This window comes from Hypanus sabinus, chromosome 18, assembly GCF_030144855.1.
Source record: "Hypanus sabinus isolate sHypSab1 chromosome 18, sHypSab1.hap1, whole genome shotgun sequence".
Lineage (NCBI taxonomy): Eukaryota > Metazoa > Chordata > Chondrichthyes > Myliobatiformes > Dasyatidae > Hypanus > Hypanus sabinus.
Window position 1 is genome coordinate 57,572,784 of NC_082723.1, and position 22,170 is coordinate 57,594,953.

A 22,170-nucleotide genomic window follows, 5' to 3' on the forward strand; every position below is an offset into this window, starting at 1 on the left:
TCTCTGTAAGTGGATTGGAGTCTTTTCTCTGCTGGTGGGATATCAGCAAGGATAACAGTAGTCTGTCCCTATAGATTACACAACCCATAAAGGATCTCTGGAAGCAGTGAGAGAAGACATATGTGACTTGCACAATGCTCAAGGAGATAAGGGATTGTTCAATCTGTTCAAAGGGCGAGATAACCACAAATGTGAGAGCTGAAACTACAGCTACAACTGAGAGTTAAAGCTGCAAAATACCACACACTGTTAAGATATCACTCTTGTGTGGCTTCTTGTACTAGTCTAGGTAACTGTGTCTATTGCACTTACTTTCTTTGCAGAATTTACTCATCATTAACAAAAATTTCAAAAATTCCAGTTTGTCGAGTTTACCTAAACCTGTATATGCTCAGGCTGAATTCAGAGAGCAGGGAGATCCATCATCCACAGTCACAGGCTGGGCTGCTATAGTGAGTTGAGAAACACTCCCAAGGCAGAGTTCGGATCAGCACAGCACAATGAGTTAGAATATAACCCCAGGGGATCACTGCACTGAGCTGGGACATTGTGCAGGTCGATGAGATACTGTGCTGGGATCTGGGGTGTTCCCTGACGAACGTAGCTTGGATCTTGAGCTGAGTGTGGGTGGTGCAAGAACCTGTTCAGTGTTGGGATGTTACTCCCACGTTGAGTGCTGATCTCATTGAACCTCCATGCGAGATCGCCCTTGACCCAAGCTGACCCCAAACGATTCCTCAAACATTCACGTCTCCAGCCATTAGAGGGGTCTCCTCCCCGAGTTACCAGCATACCGTTGTGGTGCACAGACATATTAACTACTGACTGACACACCGAGGAGCAGCTCTGCCATCAAGGTGAGGCATGAAGGCTGTACAGTACGTGTCAGTGATAACAAACCTGACTAGACTCACGTTACTGGAACAGCAGGTTGGTCCCGACAGTCAAAGTGAGGCCTGAAGCAATCCCCAGTGCAATGCACACAAAACCATCAGACACCAAGTCCAAAGTCTTAAACTTTATTTTTACAGAAACTTACAGGGAAAGTGAGAGGAAATCATATTGGCCTCCCTGCAGGTGGCACAGTTTGGGAAATGGAGATTTAACACAAATAAAGTTTTCACACTTCCATCTCTGGTTGAGAGATTAATCGCATTCAGAACCATGCCTGGGATTCAGACAGTAAGCTTTTCTTTGGGTGAAGTACAAAGGCAGCAGATGGGTCAGTAACTGTGCTGCGGCAGCCCATAATCCAGCCCATATTCAGCTTGGCAATAATGTCAATCTGACTTTTGAAAAAGCCAGGGGAGACCAGTTCAAAAAACGAACTGATTTCGAGGCTTTGTTCTCATTTTTTCTTAGGTCCCTTCTCCAGAGGTTGTCCGATGTCCCTCCCACGTAATTTGAGGCCTTTTAAAGGGAAAAGAAAGTTTAGTTGATACCAAACAAGTCCACACAGGACAAATCAAACCTGCAACAGCAGACAGCAAGTAATGTGTCACAATGCCCTCAGCAGAGCCCCTCCCTCAACCACTGCACTATGTGACTAAGGCTCCCCCTCCTCCTTGGTTTTTGGATGCCCAAGATTTTAATCTAGCAAGAGTGAACATGAAAATAGATTTCCAAATCAGTATGGAACAATACAATTGCTTGCTTACACATGCAGTCTGCATGTTTGAGGAGCAGATTTAAAGCACCTTGCAAATTGTACAGCCACTGTACACAGGTGACAGAAGGAAAGTATGTTGGTGGGTGGAACAATGGTCAAGCAAGTTGCTTTGACCATGTTGATGTTGAAGTTCAAGTGATATTTCAACTCATCTAGATAAGGGGAATATAGGTGGGGAAATGTCCAGCTTCAGATCTACTGCTTCACTTATCCCTCTGGTCATGAAAATACATATTTCAGAATCCCCAGGTCCGTGAAATGCCTCTGAAAGTCATGGAGACATGATTAGATTCCCTGGATGGAAATGATCATTGACAAACCTTATTCCCAGCAAGTCTAAAATACCGAGCATATTGTATTTGGAATTGTGATTTCAACAGTCTATTTATTGGTAAATGTGCCCACTGTTGAACTTATGATGGAGAGATCACTGATGAAACAGCTGAGAGCGTTGTGCCTGGGACAAACCTCTGCAGTGATTTTGAGAAGCTGACCTTTAACCATGTCTACAATAGGCAGAACTCTAAGCAGGAGTTTTCACTGTTTTCTTTCTTGGCTGTTTGGGCCCGTAACACTCATGTCACCCATTCTCCACTTGTTCATGCTATGACAAGGCTGTAGTGCAGCCAGAAGCACAGGCCCTTGTACAACCCAAGCCATGTGTAACACCCCGGTTAAGATTGTTACTGCTGCGCTGTAGGTTTTTCATGTTAGCAGTTCCGTAAGAGCAGTTTGTTCTGCTTTCAGTGTGTTTGGGTTTGAGCTAAAGGGGCTGTAATGCTTAGCAATGTGGTGTCATCCAATCAGGATGGTGGAATTGGGAAAAGGTTTGGGCAGACAGGTTTTTGTAATAGACACCGGTGTGGGTCGAGGTCTTTCTGCCAGGAGCTGTGAGAAGACAGGAGGGAAGATGGCTGAGGATGCTGATCCTGTTGCACAAGGTGCCTTGTACAGATGAATGGCTTCAAGGAGGAAGGACCAATTCTCCCCCTTGGGGGCCCATTTGTTCCAGATAGATTTTGAGGATCATTCAGAAGCTGGTGTGCTCTTCCACACAGAGGGTCCAGCACATGAGTTAAAGTCAACTTCAAGATGAGCTTCAACTTGCGTGCACATTTGGACTAGGTTAACTGTAATGGGCCTTTTTCATTCTCTTTCCTTTTCTTTTTCCTATTAACTGCTTGATACAGCTTAAATTTGTAAATATACTTTCTTTATAATTGTATGTGGTATCCAGTCTGTTACTTCTTGCTGATGGGTGACTATATGGGGAAAGTAATTACATAGTATTCATACAGATCAAGATTCAGGTTGGCAAGACATTCCAACCAAGGTAGTTTTCTCACCGCTGAGTCCAGCCACCATTAGCAAGGTGCTAACGAGCCACATCTCTTGAGACACCTGCTCAAAAGGGGTTTCACATGCAATGGTGAGTGCGTCACTGATGAGTTAAATGGAGCTTAGTAACACGAAGATAGTGTTCATCATTAAGCTGATGATTGAAAGAATGCTAATGGGTAGATCTACAGGACACATTGCACAGGATTTATCATGTGTAAACTTCATGTAAATGTACGAAAGCTCATCTAGTTCAGGAGCACGGCAGCTGGGGAATTGATGGGACCACAGCATTTGTAGTAACAAGTGGGTTCAATGACCAGAGAAAGACAATGATGGCCCATCCTTAAAAGGAAGCAAAGACATGTAGTTCATGTACTTGGCACTTCAGGCTGAAGATGACTATACACTTTCCAGTATTGGTTTTTGCCCTCAAACAGGGCAGTTTGAGTACATGGATTTCCCTGAACCCTCTGATGGTTGTTTAATTACCCACCACTATTCATGACTGGGGAGCAGAGTTTCAAATGAAGAATAACTCTCTATAGTTTAATTAACACAAGGTATTGTGTTGTGGCTTCACGTGTTCATGGAGATGTTCCTCCTGTTTCAGGATGCCAGGCACACCCTTCCTGAGCAGTAAAATGATGGATCTGTCTTGCCAGTGGACAGAACATACTTGGGGATGGTGATGGCAGAATCTCAGGCGATGCTTGAAAGGTCTAATTCTGAGAATAACTATTAGCCTTTGGTTCAAAGATCTGTGGGTTGGTATCTCGATCCTTGTACACCCACAGATGTAACTGATGAGAATTTTGTTGGGTCAGTTGGACCGTCCACCAATGTCACCTCCAAATCAGTTGCTTAGATCAACATTACATCGTCTCGGAATGCCACCTCACCTAGCATGTCCATGCTGGCTCCTAGATATTCCCATTTGCTATTTCCCTGTAAGCTCTCTCAAGCTGTTAAACGCTCCCCATCCCCAACTCTCCAACCACTTACCTCCACGAGAGTGAATTTTTGACTGTGGCCAATGACCCTTACATCATATCTTTGGGATGTAGAAGAAGACTGGAGTTTCTGAGAAAAGCATGCACAAGTTCAACGCCCCCGATTAGGATCGAACCTGAATCACTGGAGATATGCAGCCTTGCTGCCCCAGCGTGCACCCTCTGGGTACAGAACTGACAGCACAGTGGAGATGCAGAGGAGAACTCAAGACAATTCAGATCAAGGGCAGAACAGCACTACAATGAAATGTAGGAGCTGCAAGCCGAGGGCTAGATATTTCTCACAACCCTAATACAAACTTGTAACTCACCGATCACTCTTTCAATCTTGCCAAGAACCTGGTTGTTAGGAATAGCTTTTCCAGCCTCGTAGTCAGCAATGACTTGAGGTTTCTCACTAATACGCTGAAAAGAAAACAAACAACATGGGTTAGATTGAAATACTTTATTTCTGGCATTACAGGGTTTTTAAAGCATGGTGGCTGGAGCAGTGATTATTAGTTATAAGAATACAACCTCAATTCCTAAATTGGGGCAAGGCTAATTTTGATGGCATTAGACAGGAACTTGCAAATATTAATGGGAGAGACTGTTTGGAGGTAAAGGAATGTCTGGAGAGTGGGAGGCTTTTAAAAATGAGATAGGGAGAGTCGAGGGCTGGCATATTCCTGTTAGAATGAAGGGCCAGGCTGGCAATATTAGAGAACCTAAGGAATATTAAGGATCTTGTCAGTTTAAAGGAGGCACTTAGGCAGCTAGTCTCAAGTGAAATCCTGGGGAGGAAGTAGTACACAAGAGGAAATCAGGAAGGCAAATAGTAACCATGAGATACCTTCAGTGCATACAAATGTAGCAAGCAGCTAGAATTACAACAGGATCAGGAATAATTGAGAAAGTGGGTTAAAGAATGGCAGATAGAATTTAATTCTGACAGTGCGAAGTGTTGCACCTTGGCAAGTTAAACCAAGGCAGGACTTGCATGTAAATAGCAGGATTCTGGTATAACAGAGAGATGTTGGGGTACAAGTACATAGTTCCTTAAAAGTGGTGACACAGGTAAATATGATGGTGAAGGCAGCCTTCATCGATCCAGCATTGTCTAGAGGAGTTGGGATGACGCACTGCAACTGCACGTCATTGGTAAGGCCACACTTGCAGTGTCTGTCACCAAGCTACAGGATGGAAGTCATTAAGCTGGCAAGAGTGCAATAAATATTCATAGGAACGTTAGTGGGACTGAAGGACTATAAGGAGAGGCTGAATTACCCAGGGTGAAGATGTCTAAAATTAGAGGGCATAGGTTTAAGGTGAGAAAGGAAAGGTGAGAAGGGGGTCTGAAGGGCAAATCTTTACAGAGGGCAGTGGGTACATGGCTGCAGGTACAATCATAATATTTAAAAGACACTTGGACAGATACATGGATAAGAAAGGTTTGGTGGGACATGGGCCAAAAGCAGGCAATTAGTTCTGTCTCAGCTAACTTGGTCAGCAGAGATGATGGGCTGAAGGGCCTGCTCCCATGCCCGTATGATTCCAAATCCCGCATAGCAAACCCTTCCCTCAAACCAGCACTCATCCACCTCACTACTGGCTGCTCCACAGGGGTCAGTGTTGGGACTGCTTCTTTTTATGCTGTATATAAATTATTTAGATGATGGAACAGATGGCTTTGTTGCCAAGTTTGCAGATGACACAAAGATTGGTGGAGGGGCAGGTAGTGTTGAGGAAACAGGCAGGATGCAGAAGGACTTAGACAGATTAGGAGAATGGGCAAGGAAGTAGCATATGAAATACAATGATGGAAAACACATGGTCATGCACTTTGGTAGTAGAAATAAATGTGCGGACTATTTTCTAAACGGAGAGAAAATCCAGGAATCGGAGGTGAAGAGGGTCTTGGGAACTCTTGTGCAGAACACCCTAAAGGTTAACTTACAAGTTGAGTCGGTGGTGAGGAAGCCAAATAGCATGTTAGCATTCATTTCAAGAAGTCTAAAATACGAGAGCAAGGATGTGATGCTGAGGCTTTATAAGGCACTGGTGAGGCCTCGCCTTGAGTATTGTGAACCGTTCTGGGCCCCTCGTCTTAGAAAAGATTTGCTGGCATTGGAGAAGTTCCAGAGGAGGTTCATAAGGATGATTTCAGGAATGAAAGGGTTATCAGGCAAGGAATGTTTGATTGCTCTGGGTCTGTACTTGCTGGAATTCAGAAGGATGCGGGGAGGATCTCATTGAAACCTTTCGAATGTTGAAAGGCCTAGACAAGAGTAGATGTGGAAAAGATGTTTCCCATGGTGGGAGAGTCTAGGACAAGAGGGCACAGCCTCAGGATACAGGGACACCCTTTCGAAACATGCCAAGAAATTTGTGGAATTTGTTGTCACATGCAGCTGTGGAGTCCAGGTTGTTGGGTGTATTTAATGCAGAGATTGATAGGTTCTGGATTGAACTGGCATCAAAGGTTACGGGGAGAAGGCCAGGAACTGGGGTTGAGGAGGAGATAGAAAAAAGGATCAGCCATGATTGATTGGTGGAGCAGACTCAACAGGTCAGATGGCTTCATTCTTATGGGATGCAGAAGTGATGCACCCTCCAGCAATCCTACCTTACATCATGCGTCCCAAGTCACCGACCCTGCACAGATGACTGCTCCTGCCTCCTCACTAGCACTAGGCGATGTACAGAAAACAACTTCAGTCGCTGGGCAGCTGTGTACTCACTGTGGCCAAATCCTTCTGATTCATTCCCATGTTCTGTCGGCCCTGCTGGATCAGTTTGCCAACAGTGAGCGACACTCGCTCGTGGTGAAGCTCCTCCGTCTCCCGGTCCAGTTTTGCAGTGTTCTTTGTTATAGTGTGTTGCTTGTTTTGTCCTGCAGCCCCTGGGCAGAGCAGAAAGCAGAGAGGTCCTTCAGCTACTCAGCACTCATGATCCCATCGAATAAACCCATATAGTAAAGACCAACACTGTTTCCCCATCAACTCCTCAAAAGGCAGTCATGAGTTAATTAAGAGTGAAACTCCATCTAGTGGCCTGTCAAACATTCCCAGGGCAGATAAGGAACTGATTCAGAGCTAACTTCCACCTATACGGAGCAGACACTACCCCGGCTGGGCAATGGAAAACAAATGCCAGAAATCAGAAATAAAAACCTACTGTCATACTCGTGTCTCCGTTCAGTAGTTATCTTCAATATTGCTGTGATTCTTAGGGCTTAAATGTTTCCCTGTTGTAGCTTATTACCCAATCATTAGAACATTGCTCGATCTAACAGCAAGCCTTTTCTAATCAGCTTAGACAAACTTTAACAGGCTCAGCAGTAGAGGAATTATTTGGTAATCTCACCTGCCCATCACCTCTCCCTGGTATCCCTCCTTCTTCCCTTTCTCCTATGGTGCGCTATCAGATTCTCTCACTTCCAGTCCTTTACCTTTCCATCACCTCCCAGCTTCCTACTTCATCCTCCCTCCCCCACCTATCACATTCTAGTTTCTTCCTTCCCCTCGTCCACCTTCTTCCCATTCCTGATGGAGGGTCTCAGCCCAAAACATCGACTTTTTATTCACTTCCATAGATGCTGCCTGACCTTCTGAGTTCCTCTAGCATTTTGAGTGTGTTGCTGTCCGACCTGAGTTTTTATTTCAGATTTCCAGCTGATTATTATTTTAATTCTATGAGTTTCACACAGTTCAGATAAAAAAGGCATTTGAATACTCAAGTTTCCAGTCTCTGAATCGTTTTCACTGCCTCGTTAGTTTAGATCTCCTATGGTTACTAATTCACGTCTTTTACTTTGTGACTATTTTAGGTCTGTGTGTTAATATTTGCAGTGGGGTTAAAAAAAAAAAGTAGGGCAGAGAAAGGTCACTGAGAGAAATCCAGCAATGTAAAATTCAATGAACTTATTATCTGTTGTTGAGAATCACAACAGCCTAAAATTCAGGATAAAGCTGACAAGCAAAACAGTGCTGAAAGAGATTATATACACCAAAGACTTTTGTACAGTACTGTATATCTTCTGCCTGACAGAGGAAATGAACAGAGAGTGACTAGGGTGAGAGGAGCCCTCAAATTACATTAGATGCTTTCCCAAAACAGCAGAAAGCATAGACGGGGTCAGTGGAGAGGAGGCTGATTTGAATGATGGAGACTGGGCTGTGTTCACAGCTCTCTGAAATTTCTTGTGGGCTTGGGCATGTCAATGGAAAGAGGGATTAAAGAGATTACGTGAAGAGAGGAAACAGTAGAATTATAGTGTACAATAACTTGAAATTATTTCCTTTGTGGCACAAAAACGAGAAAACTTTCTAAAAAATAAAAAATACAGGGAAGAGCAAAATTGCATGAACATAAAATATCATGGATCTATAGAAAATAATTGAAAAGACCAATAGAATGAATGGTTCTCATACTTGGTGCTTAAGAATATAAAAGCACAGTATTTGTCCTACAGTTGTACAAAGTCCTAGTCAGACCACATCTGGAATAATTCTGGGGATTACAAAGTTCAAAGTAAATTTATTATCAAAATACCTATATGTCACCATATACAACCATAAGATTCATTTACCTATGGGTATACCCAATAAACCTATAGAGTAATAGCCATAACAGAATCAATGAAAGATTGCCAACTTGGGCATTCAACTAGAGTGCAAAAGACATCATACTGTGAAATACAAAAATAAAGAAATAATAAATAAATAAGCAATAAATATCAAGAAAATGAGATGGAGATTCCTTGAAAGTGAGTCCATTGGTTGTGGGAACATTTCAATGATGGGGCAGGTGACATTGAGTGAAATTATCCCCAATGGTGGGAGTGCATTAACTTCAAAAGAGAAATAAATGTAACGAGAGATTTGAAACATTTGGGTTAAGTAAAGGGAAATGGAACAGAAAAACTCCCTATTCAAGGCTCAGAGGGCATAGTTTCAAAAACAATATTGAAGGGGCACCATAAAAGTGATGGACAGGACTTGCTTGAGTGAATAAATGGTTCCTGCTCCCATCCCCTCAGACAGTGAGATACAATTAATAAAATATACTTACATTTCTTTGTAGTCTCCACATCTTCTCCTCTGCGCTGGGCGGACGTGATGGCCTAAGGAAAGAGAAAGAAAAAAAAGTCGAGTTAATATTCACTTCTGGAAGGATTCTTGAACACACAATTTCATCACCATCATTTAATTCCACTTACACTGCAGCTGACTCACAGTAGCACTTATCCCATGAAGGAGCCTACCTTACTTTCCTGGTATCCTTATAAATTGTCAATGCACTCTCCCTGTGACTTTATCTTTCTAAAAATACAATGACTAGATCACTATGCATCATTGTATGGTCTACCTAAGGTTTGATACAGGTTTAGCATAACTTCCCTGCTTTTCAGTTTTGTCCCTCCAGAAATAAATCTTGGGATTTTGTTTTATTTTACTAGCCTCGACAACTTTTGCTGCAATGCTTAGATTTGATGCATTCGCAATCCATGATATCTTTAAGCCTCTACTCCATCTGTACTCACACCTTTCAAGTAATATGATCACCTCTTCCAATCATCCCACCAAGATGCTCCATCTCACATTTATGGATTAAACTTAATTTGCCAATTATTTTATCAGTCAGCCGCTTAATGTTGTCTTTTAATTCACTACAATGTCAACTTACACACTTTCCCATACCACTGTAAGCTTGTATCATCTGCTGATATAGAAACTGTATTTCAGACCTGAATTTAAATCTTTACAACAAGGGCAAAAAGTTACTTGTGGAGTGGTGGTACTGTCAGGGTCTGGACAAGGTAGGACTGAATATAAAGAAAGAAATGACAGGAGCTTGTCAGAAAGGTTTGTTAATAACCATGGGAGATTTATAGAGTGGAAAAATCAGATGGGCAAAGTAGCCCAAGTGAGGAATTCATGGAATGTTTACAGGATGTTTTCTTGCAACCGGATCTTCTGGAGCCAACTGAATTAGAGGCTCAACTAGATCTGGTATTGTGCAATGAAATGGGATTGATTAATTAATAACCCCAATGTGAACGCAACTCAAACTAACAATGATCATAATATAATATGCCCTCCAGTACCAGAGGGCATGGATTGAGAATAAGAGGTCAGTTATTTAAAACAGAGTTGAGGAAGAACTTCTTCTCCCAGAGAGTTGTGGAGGTGTGGAATGCACTGCCTCGGAAGACGGTGGAGGCCAATTCTCTGGATGCTTTCAAGAAGGAGCTAGATAGATATCTGATGGATAGGGGAATCAAGGAATATGGGGACAAGGCAGGGACTGGGTATTGATAGTGAATGATCAGCCATGATCTCAGAATGGCGGTGCAGACTCAAGGGGCCGAATGGTCTACTTCTGCACCTATTGTCTATAACCAAACTTTACAGAGAAAAGAATGAATCCAAGAACTTTAAACTGAAATAAGGGCAGTTCTGAGGGTATGGAGGGAAACCTGGTAGATTGAGTTGTCAGTTGAGATGCAGTAGCAGATGTTTAATGGGTGCCATGATAAACAATTCAACAGTAAAAAGAAGTTGCACGAGGTGAATTCACCATCCCCAATTAACCAACGATAAAGTATTAAATGTAAAGAAGTAGGATATAATTGTGTGAAGATGGCTGACAAATCAGAAGATCAGCAGGGATGGAAAATAAAAATATAATACAAAGTGAACCGGAAACGTAACGGTCAGAGGCAGATACTTCGAAACAAAGTGAGCTTTGCCCCTATAGCAAGTGAGCCCGGGGAATTAAGGACTGATTAATCAAACGGGCACTTTGCATCAGTTGTCATTACAGAGGATACAGGCAATGTCCCAGAAGCAGTTGTAAATCAGGAATTGGAAGGAAGGTGAGTTATGACAACCAGAGAAGAGGTAGTGCGCAAATTACAGTTGACAAGTCTCTGGGTTTCGATAGACTTCTTTCCAGCATCTCAACTGCAGTGGCTGCTAAGAAAGCTGAGGAAAGTTCCACTGCATTAGGAAATAGGAACTATGACACCATGATTCAAAAAAATGGAAAGCAAGAAACTATGGGCCAGTTAGCTTAATATGCCATAGGAAACTGCTATGAGCTATTGATAAAAATGGTGTAGCAGGGCATAGCAAAGTAATCAACACAAAGTCAACATGGTTTTGTGAAAGGGAGGAAAGATCAGATTTCACCAGTTTATTGAAGTTACTTATTGAAGAAGTAACGTGCTGTGGATGAAAGGGAATCAATAGATCCATCACACTTAAGATTTCCATTTGATGCAGGAACACAGATACAAACAGGCTCTGGATATCACTGGTTAGCAACAAACAAGTTTACAATGATACAGAATAGAAACAAGCCCTTCAGCCCATCAAGAAATGGGGGACAAAGAAATGGCAGATGAACCTAATACGCATCTTGCAACAGGATCAGAATCAGGTTTATTATCATCGGCATGTGATGTGAAATTTGTTCATTTAGCAGCAGTATTTCAATGCAATACATAATCCAGCAGATAAAGGGAGAGAAAATAATAATTAAAACATAATAAATAAGTAAATCAATTACTTATATCAAATAGATTATTTTTAAAAATGTGCAAAAACAGAACTATTGTATATTAGAAATTGAGGTAGTGTCTAAAGCTTCAAAGTCCATTTAGGAATCGGATGGCAGAGGGGAAGAAGCTGTTCTGAATCGCTGAGTGTGTGCCTTCTGGCTTCTGTATGCCCTACCTGATGGCAACAGTGAGAAAAAGACATACCCTGGGTGCTAGAGGTCTCCAATAATGGACCCTGCCTTTCTGAGACACTGCTTCCTAAAGATGTCCTGGGTACTTTGTAGGCTAGTGCCCAAGATGGAGCTCACTAGATTTACAACCTTCTGCAGCTTCTTTTGGTCCTGTGCAGTAGCCCCTTCATACCAGACAGTGATGCAGCCTGTCAGAATGCTCTCCACAGTACAACTACAGAAATCGCTTCAAACTCCTAATAAAGTATAGTTGCTGTCATGCCTTTTTTATGACTGCATCAATATGTTGGGACGAAGTTAGATCCTCAGAGGTCTTGACACCCAGGAACTTGAAGCTGTTCACTCTCTCCACTTCTGATCCCTCTATGAGGATTGGTATGTGTTCCTTGGTCTTACCCTTCCTGAAGTCCATAATCAGTTCTTTCGTCTTACTGCCAGGTTGTTGTGCTGGCACCATTCCACTAGTTGGCATATCTCACTCCTGTAAGCCCTCTTGTCACCACCTGAGATTCTACCAACAATGGCTGTATCGTGAGCAAATTTGAAGATGGCGTTTGAGCTATGCCTAGCCACACAGTCATGAGTTTACAGAGAGTAGAGCAGTGGGGCAGGCACACACCCCTGGGGTGCACCAGTGCTGATTGTCAGCAAAGAGGATATGTTATCACCAATCCGCACAGATTGTCGTCTTCCAGTTAGGAAGTCGAGGATCCAATTGCAGAGGGAGGTACAGAGGCCCACCAGGTTCTGCAACTTCTCAATTAGGATTGTGGAAATGATGGTATTAAATGCTGAGGTATAGTCGATGAACAGCATCCTAATGTAGGTGTTTGTGTTGTCTAGCTCATCTAAAACCGTGTGAAGAGCCATGGAGACTGCGTCTGCTCTACTGTGGAAGGCACCAGCAGTATGCCAGAAATCTGAGACTGTTAGAGGGGGCAGAAGTGAGTGTGATTGCTATTTCTAAGGAGCTGCTTGAGAAGCTGAAGGTCAGGAGGTAGATGAGTCACCTGGACCAGATGGTGTACACCCCAGAGTTCTGAAAGAGGTAGTTGAAGAAACTGTGAAGGCATTAGTAATGTTAAGTCCAAGAATCACAAGTTTCTGGAATGGTTCCAGAGGACTGGAAAATTGTTAATGTCACTCCACTCTTTAGAAGGCAGGGAGGCAAAAAAAAAACAGCAAATTATAGACGAGTTAACCTGACTTCAGTGGTTGGTAAGATGCTGAACTCCCTTATTAAGGATGATGTTTCGGGGTACTTATTGACACATGTTAAATAGGCCAAAGTCAGCATGATTTCCTTAAGGGTAAATCTTCACTGACAAATCTGTTGGAATTCTTTCAGCAAATAACAGGCAGGATAGATAAAGGAGAATCAATGAAAGTTGTTCACTTGGATATTTAAGAAGGCCTCTGACAAAGTACTACACATGAGGCTGCTAAACCAGTATTCCAGGAAAGATACTAACAAGGATGGCAGACTGGCAGAAGGCAAAGAATGGGAATAAGGAGTCTTCTCTGGTTGGCTACCAGCGACAAATGGTGTTCCGCAGGGTTCGGTGTTTGGATCACTTCTTTTCATGTTATATGTCAATGAATTGGACGACAGAATTGAAGGCATTGTGGCTAAATTTGATGACGATACAAACACAGGTGGAGGGGCATGTAGTGTTGAATCGGCAAAAAACAGGCAGATAGAATACGGCTTAGGGAAGTGTTTGATCATGCACTTTGGTAAAAAGAATAAAGGTGTAGACCATTTTCTAAATGGGGAGCAAATTTAGAAATCAGAGATGCCAAAGGACTTGAGGGTCCTTGTGCAGAATTCCCTAAAGGTTGACTTTATGGTGAGAAAGGCAAATGCAATGTTAGCATTCATTTCGAGTGGACTAGAAGATAAAAGCAAGGATGTAATGCTGAGGCTTTATAATGTATTACTCAGACTGCACTTGGAGTGTTGCAAATAGTTTGGCGCTCCTTATCTAAACGGATATGCTGGCATTGAAGAGGGGCCAGAGGAGGTTCACAAGAATAATCCTGGGAATGCAAGAGTTAACATATGAGGAGCATTTGTTGGCTCTGGGCCTGTACTCGCTGGAGTTTAGAAGAATAACGGGGATCTTATTGAAAGCTATTGAGTATTGAAAGGCTTAGATAGAGTGGACACAGAGAAGATGCTTCCTGATGTGGGGGGGAAGTCTAGGACCAGGGGACACAGCCACATAATAGAGGGATATCCCTTTGAGGTGAGGAGATGAGGAGGAATTTACTTAGCCAGAGGGTGACAAATTTGAGGAATTCATTGCCGTAGATGGCTGTGGAGGTCAAGTCATTAGGTATTTTTAAAGCAGAAGTTGATTAGTCAGGGTGTCAGAAATTACCGGGATAAGGCAGAAGAACGGGGTTGACAGGGATAATAAATCTGCCACGATGCAATGCCATAGTGGAGAAGGTTCTCCGTCAATGAGCTGAATAGCCTGATTCTATTGCTATGCTTTATGGTCTAAGTCTGTGACAACCATCAACCACACATTCACACTCACCCCATTTTTATTCTCCCCACTCCCCTCACCTCCACATTCAGGGGTAGTTTGGTGGTTAATTAACCTACCAACCCACACACTTTTGGATGTAGAAGAAAACCACAGCTCCCGGAGCAAATCCATGTGTTTACAGGGAAAACGTGCAAACTCCACTCCCACAGCACCCAAAGTCAGGATCAAGCCACTGTGCTGAGCTGGAGTTCTGAGGCAACAGCTCTGTTGGCCTTGCTACTGTGCCATTCCACCATCTGTCACACCGATCAATACAGGGGCAATATAGTATTTACACCATAAAACATAGCAACAAATGTCATCAGTCACTGTTCTACATCCAGTGCACTGGTTCCTTACTAATTAAATGAACACAATGCACTTGTGGGTACATATCAAGTGCAACAGTGGAAAACCTTATCAACGACGCAGGTTGGCAACACAAGTGAAACAGGAATCAGCACTAGTTCTCAATCCTCTAGTCATGAAATCATGGTTAACTCCCTATCAAGTCCACATTCCCCTTTCTCCATAATTCCCTTAATGTTATATTTTAAAAAAGCACAACCAATTACAGCCATGACTTTACTTAACGGTGCCCATGGCCTTTGGTGTACAGAGCTCCCACCTCCTGTGTAAATTTCTCACTGAATTCTGAAATTTAGAATCAAAATCAGGTTAATTATCACTAATGTATCATGAAATTGTGGTAATGATGGATGCCACCTTTCTGAGCTGGTTGAGTTTACAACCCTCTGCAGCTTTTTCCGACCCTGTGCAGTGGCCCCTCCATACCAGATGGTGATGTAACTGGTTGGATTGCTCTCCACAGCACGTCTGTCTAAACTTAGGATTTTAGATTTATCAGCCAAAAGAGCGACCACAGCAATCCTCTCAGCATCTTGTCTCTCAATAAAATTACCTTTCATTTTCCTGAGCTCCACTCAATAAAGACCTATACTGATCAATCTCTCCTCACACGTCACCTACATCTCAGGAATCACAGAAGGCCCCATGACTGAGCAGGCTGGTGGTGCTTTTGTCCAGCCAGGCTCCCTCTGGAAACCTACACAGGAAGTGTGTTTTGTTTCTGTGAGTCAGTGGTGGGCACAAGAGGCTCTACACAATGCAAATTCTGGATCCCACTCCTGTTTTTAAGGATGCTGTAAAGTATTCCAAAATTTCACTGACAATAGATATCAAGTTAACTAAGTTTATTGCAGCATTTCTCCCCTATCTTAAATGACATTTGCTGCCTGAGAGTATGCAGTCAAGATAAAGTAACAATGAAAACCAGAGTGCGGAGCACTGCTGACAGAAAAGCTAAGCCTCACAGAAAAGACAAGAAAATATGCAAACAGTGGGAATTTAGTTTCTCTGGGACAACCCTCAAATAGGTAAATGTTTTCATAACGGAGAAGAATAAGTTGATGTTTCGAGTTGAAACCCTTCCTGTACTCTTTTCCATAAATGCTGCCTGGCCTGCTGAGATCCTCCAGCATTTTGTGTGCGTTGTTTGGATTCCCAGCATCTGCAGATTTTCTCTTGTAAATGTTTTCATAAACACTTTCTGCAGCTGCTGAATGCACAGGTTTACGGTGCAAAGGAGAGTGATGCTGTTGACAATGTGAGAAGCTTTAAAAAAACACCTCATCTCTAAAGAGCTAAGCAAATGGAAATGTTTTTAACTGGACGTTTAGTAATTTTAGAGTGAAATACGGTTTGAGTTGAGGTGAACAACACTATGGTACCTGTGCGAGGGACTGATGCAAATTGGGACACTTTCCTGTGGTCCAATGGGACATGTTCACAGATATGATCAGTATTATTGGTGTCTGTGTGATCTTCCCAGCACCGGAGATAGTTATCAATTTAACTTCGTGTGGTCAAAATAAAGCTATTGGCTCATATTCAAGGTTCAAGGTACATTTATTATCAAAGTATGTATGCAATATAACAGCTCTGAGATCATCACCCCCCCCCATCCCCTAAACGCAAAAATTATACTGGTGTCAGGTTGAATCATTGATTTTCCAAATGTCTTTTAACATCCCCCACCCAACCTGTTAGAAACACACCCTCCAATTTTCAATCTCTGTTCCAAAATAGTGAAAACTTTGAAAGGTCAACACCAGTTCATCAACTGTCTCTGGTGTGACTTTACTCAAACTGCTGACACTTAGGCTCTTGGCTAACCATTAACTTCACTGAGATTTTTATAATGTACACAGACACAAAACACTTGCTCACATCACAGGCACTACCTGGATTTCCATTCTACATCCTCCCTTCTGTAAATTACACAGACTTTTTTGTGACAGTCCTTCCAGTTTACATACATGAAGAAGCTCTTACATTTTGTTACACTGCGAAACAACTGATATATTTTGTCACCTCTGTAATTTGGTCACTGGCTCCTGGTTCCTAACCCTCTAGACAACTACAGTTCTTGTTGATACGTCAGTCTGATACACTCATTGAGATACTTCATCTGAGGGAAAAGTGCCTCAGTCACCCCCTTTAATGCAACACAAGGATTAGACCTCACGTACAGGTCTATAATTACACAACAGCTGTTATATTTAATACTGGGATATAATACTAATAGGCACAGTGTACCTATCAATCTTTAACACTGGGGTACAGTTCTGGTGTAAGTAGCTAGACACTGTAATAATCTAGTATACAGTGTTGATACTATGCAAATCAATTACTGATTTGCAGCGCAGATAACCTTTAACACCAGGATGAAGAGAAATTAGGGACAAGTGTAAAGCTGGAATTCACATCTGTAACTATTAAACACATGGGTATAGGTCTGACAATTTATAATGTTGGTGAGAAAAACACAGACACTGGAGAAACTAGATACTCTAGGTGGGATAAGATGTATTATGATACAGTGCTTAAGGAACTAAAAAAGTATACAATTAAGACACTATATCATGAAACAAGACAAGTGGGTGCAGTTGCCACTATGATACTAAAGTAAACGACTCAAGGGGCATCAAGTGGAAAAATCTTTCCAACAGTTGGACTCGTACCCCATATGACTCCAGATGCTTCTGGTTGTTGGAGGTCAATCATCCCAGGGCCAAGCCCCAAATCTTTAGCTGCTTCATTAATGACAACCTTTCCATTTGAAGTGGAATAACCACTGATCATTGCAAAACTCAACTGCATTTGCAATTTGGAATGCACCCAGCCTATACAAACACTCAAGCTTAGGCTGACAAGGGGCAAGTAATGTGTAACAAAAGAACTAAGCTAATTAATCACCATTGTAAACTACAGCTGGTGTAGGTGAATGGTAGAATCTAGGGAGTTAATGAGAAGGTGTTGGGGGGGGGGGAATAAAATAGATTAGAATTTAAATGAATACTTCTGATCTGTATTTACTGTGAAAGCTAGTCAGTTCAGGTGAGGGTAGCAGATCCTGGAGCATGTCAACATTACAAAGGAGAAGGTGTTAGAGGCTCCAAAACACCAACTTGGCTAAATCACTGCAGCCTGATCAGACCAAATTTATTAAATTTTTCAGAAGCTAAGCATGAATATTCAGATTGTTCTGTTTCTGTTATCTGCTATAATTGCCAAGCAGTGTTTTGGGGGTGAGTAAAAGGTTTGCATGTGATTCAATTTGTTAAAGAGAACTCACTATTTAGGGTATCAATTAGTTGTACATCAATGCGGAAAGAGAGGAATGGAAGTTGGACACAGTATGACTTGTATGAGACTAATAACAAACAGGCTGCAATTTTTCTTAACAAAAGGAACAAGGTCAAATAACTGACTGAATAATGCAAGTAAGGAACTTCACTATCTGTGGTGCATGGAGATAAGAATGTGATGTGACCATGAGAGATTTTCTGTTCAAGAACTGGAAGCATGTCAATCACTACTGACTGACTGGCTCATGGAACTGATACGCAACAGGTGTCTCTGGGACTTCATGACAAATCAGGACAACTACATTTACAAAACTGGCTGGGGTGGTCACTTCTGAAGTATGGGTGTTACGATTAACTTTGTAACTGAGACATATAAAGGTGGGCCAATGGACAAGTTTCTATCTTGTGCAACTGTATGCCATTTAATGGTCTGGAACATCTGCTCACCTGGATTAAAAAAGATTTTGTTTACTGCAATTACTGATATAGGCTTCTTCAACTACACCTTTCTATCCACAATCCATAACTCATCAGCAAGACAGACAAGGGTTGCAAGTGCATGAGACAATGGCTACTGGCTCAATTCCAGTGCATGCATCATCCGGACTTTGAAATATATTGCCAATCTTTCATCATCACTGAGTCCAAACCCTGGAACTCCTGCCCCAGGGACACTGTGGGAGTATCTATGCATCTGATCAGACTCAGGACAGCAGAATTCACCACAGGCAATAAGTTCCAGAGTTGCTGGTGTCATCCACAAATATAAAAACACATAAATCTGCTCTTGTCTAACAATGGGGAGTTGTTGTACACACAAACACAGGCAGCAACTCGACCCTTCTAGTAAACCAGAAATACGTGGGTGTAATGCAGTAGTCACTCATCTCCAAGGCTGTCTCAGCACGTGAGTCTGCGAGTAGCAATGAGAGAATCAGCCACAACCTTATTGTATAGGGCAGCACAGCTGAAAGAACGTCTTCCCTATTCCTGCGATCTGCTTCTATTTCTCTTTTATAAAGACCTAAATTCACGATCACGTTCTCATCCATATCTCTACCAGGGGCTCCCAACCTCTTTTATGCCATGGATTGATACCATTACACAAAGGGTCTGTGGACCCCAGGTTGGACACCCCGTGAGGAAACGTGTCACAAAGGGATATGGCATATGCATCGAGTTACAAAGCTGATAGTCTATTATGGAAAGTTCTAATTTATATTTAAGCTGTGCTCTTCATTCTTGGAATGTCTCAGAATTTGATTAACACTATGTCTAACCTATACTGTAACCGCCTGGGTTGGTTTGTTTTTTGATATCAATTGTGGCCCACTAATATCACTTGACAATTGAATTGTCTTCACTCACATCTGCACCTAATGAGCCTGGTGCTGCAACATATGCGTATAAATCAAATGAATTTGATTGGTTCCATGGTACTTAGGTCATAAAGTGCACAAGACAGCTGTCCAGTCTAGTTCCTAGAATGAACAATCGGTGGTTTTCCACCTGGGTAACGATCTGATCTACATTTTGTCCCCATTCCTGGTGCAATGTTGCAATAAGTACCACCGTAAACCAACAATCGCCGTCACATTTCAGAAAGATGAACAACAGACACCATCAAATTAACTTGCAAACACACACAGCTGGTTATTTCCCCAAGCATCTAAAATATGCTGGCTCAAAGTGTCAACACTGCAATGCACTGGGGAAGGCACTGGTTTTGTTTTCAGCAGTGTGGGGAAGTGGGGATAGGGCGGTGGAACAGAAAATGCGGTTATAGTTGTCCTTAGCGTCCTGGACCAGATGGGTAGAATTGGGGAGGGGGGGGGGGGAGAATAAATCCCTCGGTCGCTGCGCATTTGGGAAAGAGCGTCGCCGAAGCTCCTTTCCTGTGCACTCTAATACTATGAAGGTGAGGAACGTGGATGGCAATGGGATGAAGGATGTAGGGATGGAGAGAGGAAAGGATAGGAGTCGGAGACGGGAAGTTAGGATAAGGAAAGGAAGAGGGGACGATCAGCAGTAGGCCAGGACAGAGGCGGGTATTGAAGGGGATGGAGTCCGGTGTGGTGGTGGGGGGTAACGGGACAGGACGAGTGGGGAGAGGAGAGTTTGCGGGACACGTCAGCACGGGAGGTGGTGGGGGGGGGGAGAAGAGAAACGACACGATCTGCGCTCGCAGCGACATCGGGCCCACCTGTGGCGTGGCCGGCAGGGAGGGACAGCGCCCACATCACAGGGACAGGACCCCAGCTGCAGCCCCCGGCTCCCGCCGCCCACTACCTGCTTGGACTTGGCCTGCGCCGCACTCGGGCCCTTCTTGCGCAGAACCGTCACCGTGTCCCAGTCACTCTCCGCCATCTTCCGCCGCCTGACTGCGCAGCCGCACCACCGCCCGCCTTGACGAAACTTTATTGAAAACAAGCAGGGGCTGACAACTTTATTGACACAAAGCCCGGGCGACCAATCAGAGGCGGCGCTGGACAGAAAGTGCTGGAAGCCCTTGGGCGGGCAGGCGCGCGTTGGCTCGGCTCAGCTGGTGTCGGTCGGCGAGAGCTGCTGCCGGTGGTTCTCAGCGGGATACAACCCTTGTGACAGTCAGAGTGCATGAATCAGACCCCTCACGTACTTGCTGAACCCACCAAACCCAGGGCAGAAGTTCCTGAGGCACTCGGGATCTATCCCCACAGCGGCAGAGAGCGGGACCCATCTCCCGCCCCAGGATCGTGAAGGGAGTTCGATGTTTGAATGATCAGGGTCTGGGGTATACTAGCCATCATCATGTTTGATGCCTTTACAACTTGAGGGTCCGAGTGAATACCTGCTCCTATTGTATGAAATTCATTCTCGATCCCCGAAGTAGTCGGCACATCCACCCCCCTGGACCCCCAAAACCCATGCATGTATGGGCTTTACATTAAAGTCACACTGGAGAGGACCTGTTTTAATCTGCATACTATTCATGAATCACTCACAGGTCCTTCCGCATGTCAGAACGCCACACTCCTTTTCACATTTGCCACCAAAATGATCAACTTTACATTTCCCACTATTATTATACATGTAAGAACTTTGTCGGGTTATTTAATCCCTGTGTACCCTCCTAATGTTCTCTTCACAAATTTCATTCCTAGCTTTTGAGACACACCATCCAAGACATTTTGATACATGGTAAAAAATTTTGAACATCCAACAATCTTTGGCACTCCACACGTTAACAATTTGCCAACCAGAAACATACCCACTTATGCGCACTCTAAAGTAACAAGTGTCAGGTCACAACTTTAAGAGAACCAGTGCTAATTTCTCAGTTTGAAGACCTGTTATAACTGGGAAGGAGGGAAAAGAAGTTTGTTAAGCCGTGTGGTGGGTGGGGTGCACATCTCTGCCAGGGATAAAATGGGGGTGAGCTTAGGGATAGGTTGTAACCAAGGCTGCTAGTCATTTTAGTAAATGAGAGCAATTAGAATATAGTCCAGAGCAGGAGGTCATGTCTACCGGGTTGGGTTGGGCACATTCCGCACTCCCAGAGAAAATGGTAAAAACAAGCTGATCCAATATCACAGGTAGATAACTGATTGTTACCTAAATTGTTACCTGAAGTTGTTGAATTCAAATAGAGTTTGATAGACTGCTACACGCCCAGATGAATGATGTAAGTGTTGGATCAGTATAGGGGGTTTCAGATCGATGGGTCAGAATGGGATGGTGAATTAAAGCAGCAGACAATAGGTAATTCAGGGTTGCCCGTGCAAATTAAATGTAAGTGTTCCACAAAGCAGTTTCTCCAATGTAGTGGAGGCCGCACTGTGAATATCAAATACAATGCACTAAATTGGAAGATGTAACTGTCTCACCTGCAAATACACACAATGTGCCTGGTGAATCCTGCTGGCAGAAATAGTATGTGCACAGCTAGTGAGAGCACAGGAAATAAATGAGATGCATTTGAGGGCTCTGTTAACAATGATAGAGGGGAAGCCAAGTTCTGGAAGACATTTCAGAGACACCCGCATGGGAAGTCTTATCATTGGAGCAAATATTTATTATTTATTCAGTGTGGACTAGGCCCTTCAAGCCCCTGATTTAATCCTAGCCTAATCACAGGACAATTTACTGATTAACCTATCAACTGGTACATCTCTGGATTGTTGAATGAAACCCACACAGTTACAGGGAGAATGTATAAACTCCTCACA

General features: G+C 43.1%; 1 protein-coding gene across 1 annotated transcript; it reads right to left on the reverse strand.

Annotated features, from left to right (window-relative positions):
* Positions 1 to 1,003: 1,003 nt before the first annotated feature.
* Positions 1,004 to 20,407, reverse strand: edf1 (endothelial differentiation-related factor 1). Its single transcript, XM_059994408.1, has 5 exons — positions 20,255 to 20,407; positions 9,073 to 9,124; positions 6,741 to 6,901; positions 4,332 to 4,425; positions 1,004 to 1,410 (listed from the first exon to the last, which is right to left on the reverse strand). The coding sequence occupies exons 1-5, from the start codon at positions 20,330 to 20,332 to the stop codon at positions 1,349 to 1,351; spliced, it is 447 nt and encodes a 148-aa protein (XP_059850391.1). The 5' UTR covers positions 20,333 to 20,407; the 3' UTR covers positions 1,004 to 1,348.
* Between the last annotated feature and the right edge of the window lie 1,763 nt (positions 20,408 to 22,170).

Excerpts from the sequence above, each read along its gene's own strand:
- edf1 (XM_059994408.1), bottom strand. The coding sequence starts at position 20,332 with ATGGCGGAGAGTGACTGGGACACGGTGACGGTTCTGCGCAAGAAGGGC. Across the intron at positions 9,125-20,254 it reads CGCAGGCCAAGTCCAAGCAG|GCCATCACGTCCGCCCAGCG; the intron begins GTAGTGGGCGGC and ends CTCTTTCCTTAG. Across the intron at positions 6,902-9,072 it reads TGTGGAGACTACAAAGAAAT|GGGCTGCAGGACAAAACAAG; the intron begins GTAAGTATATTT and ends TGCTCTGCCCAG.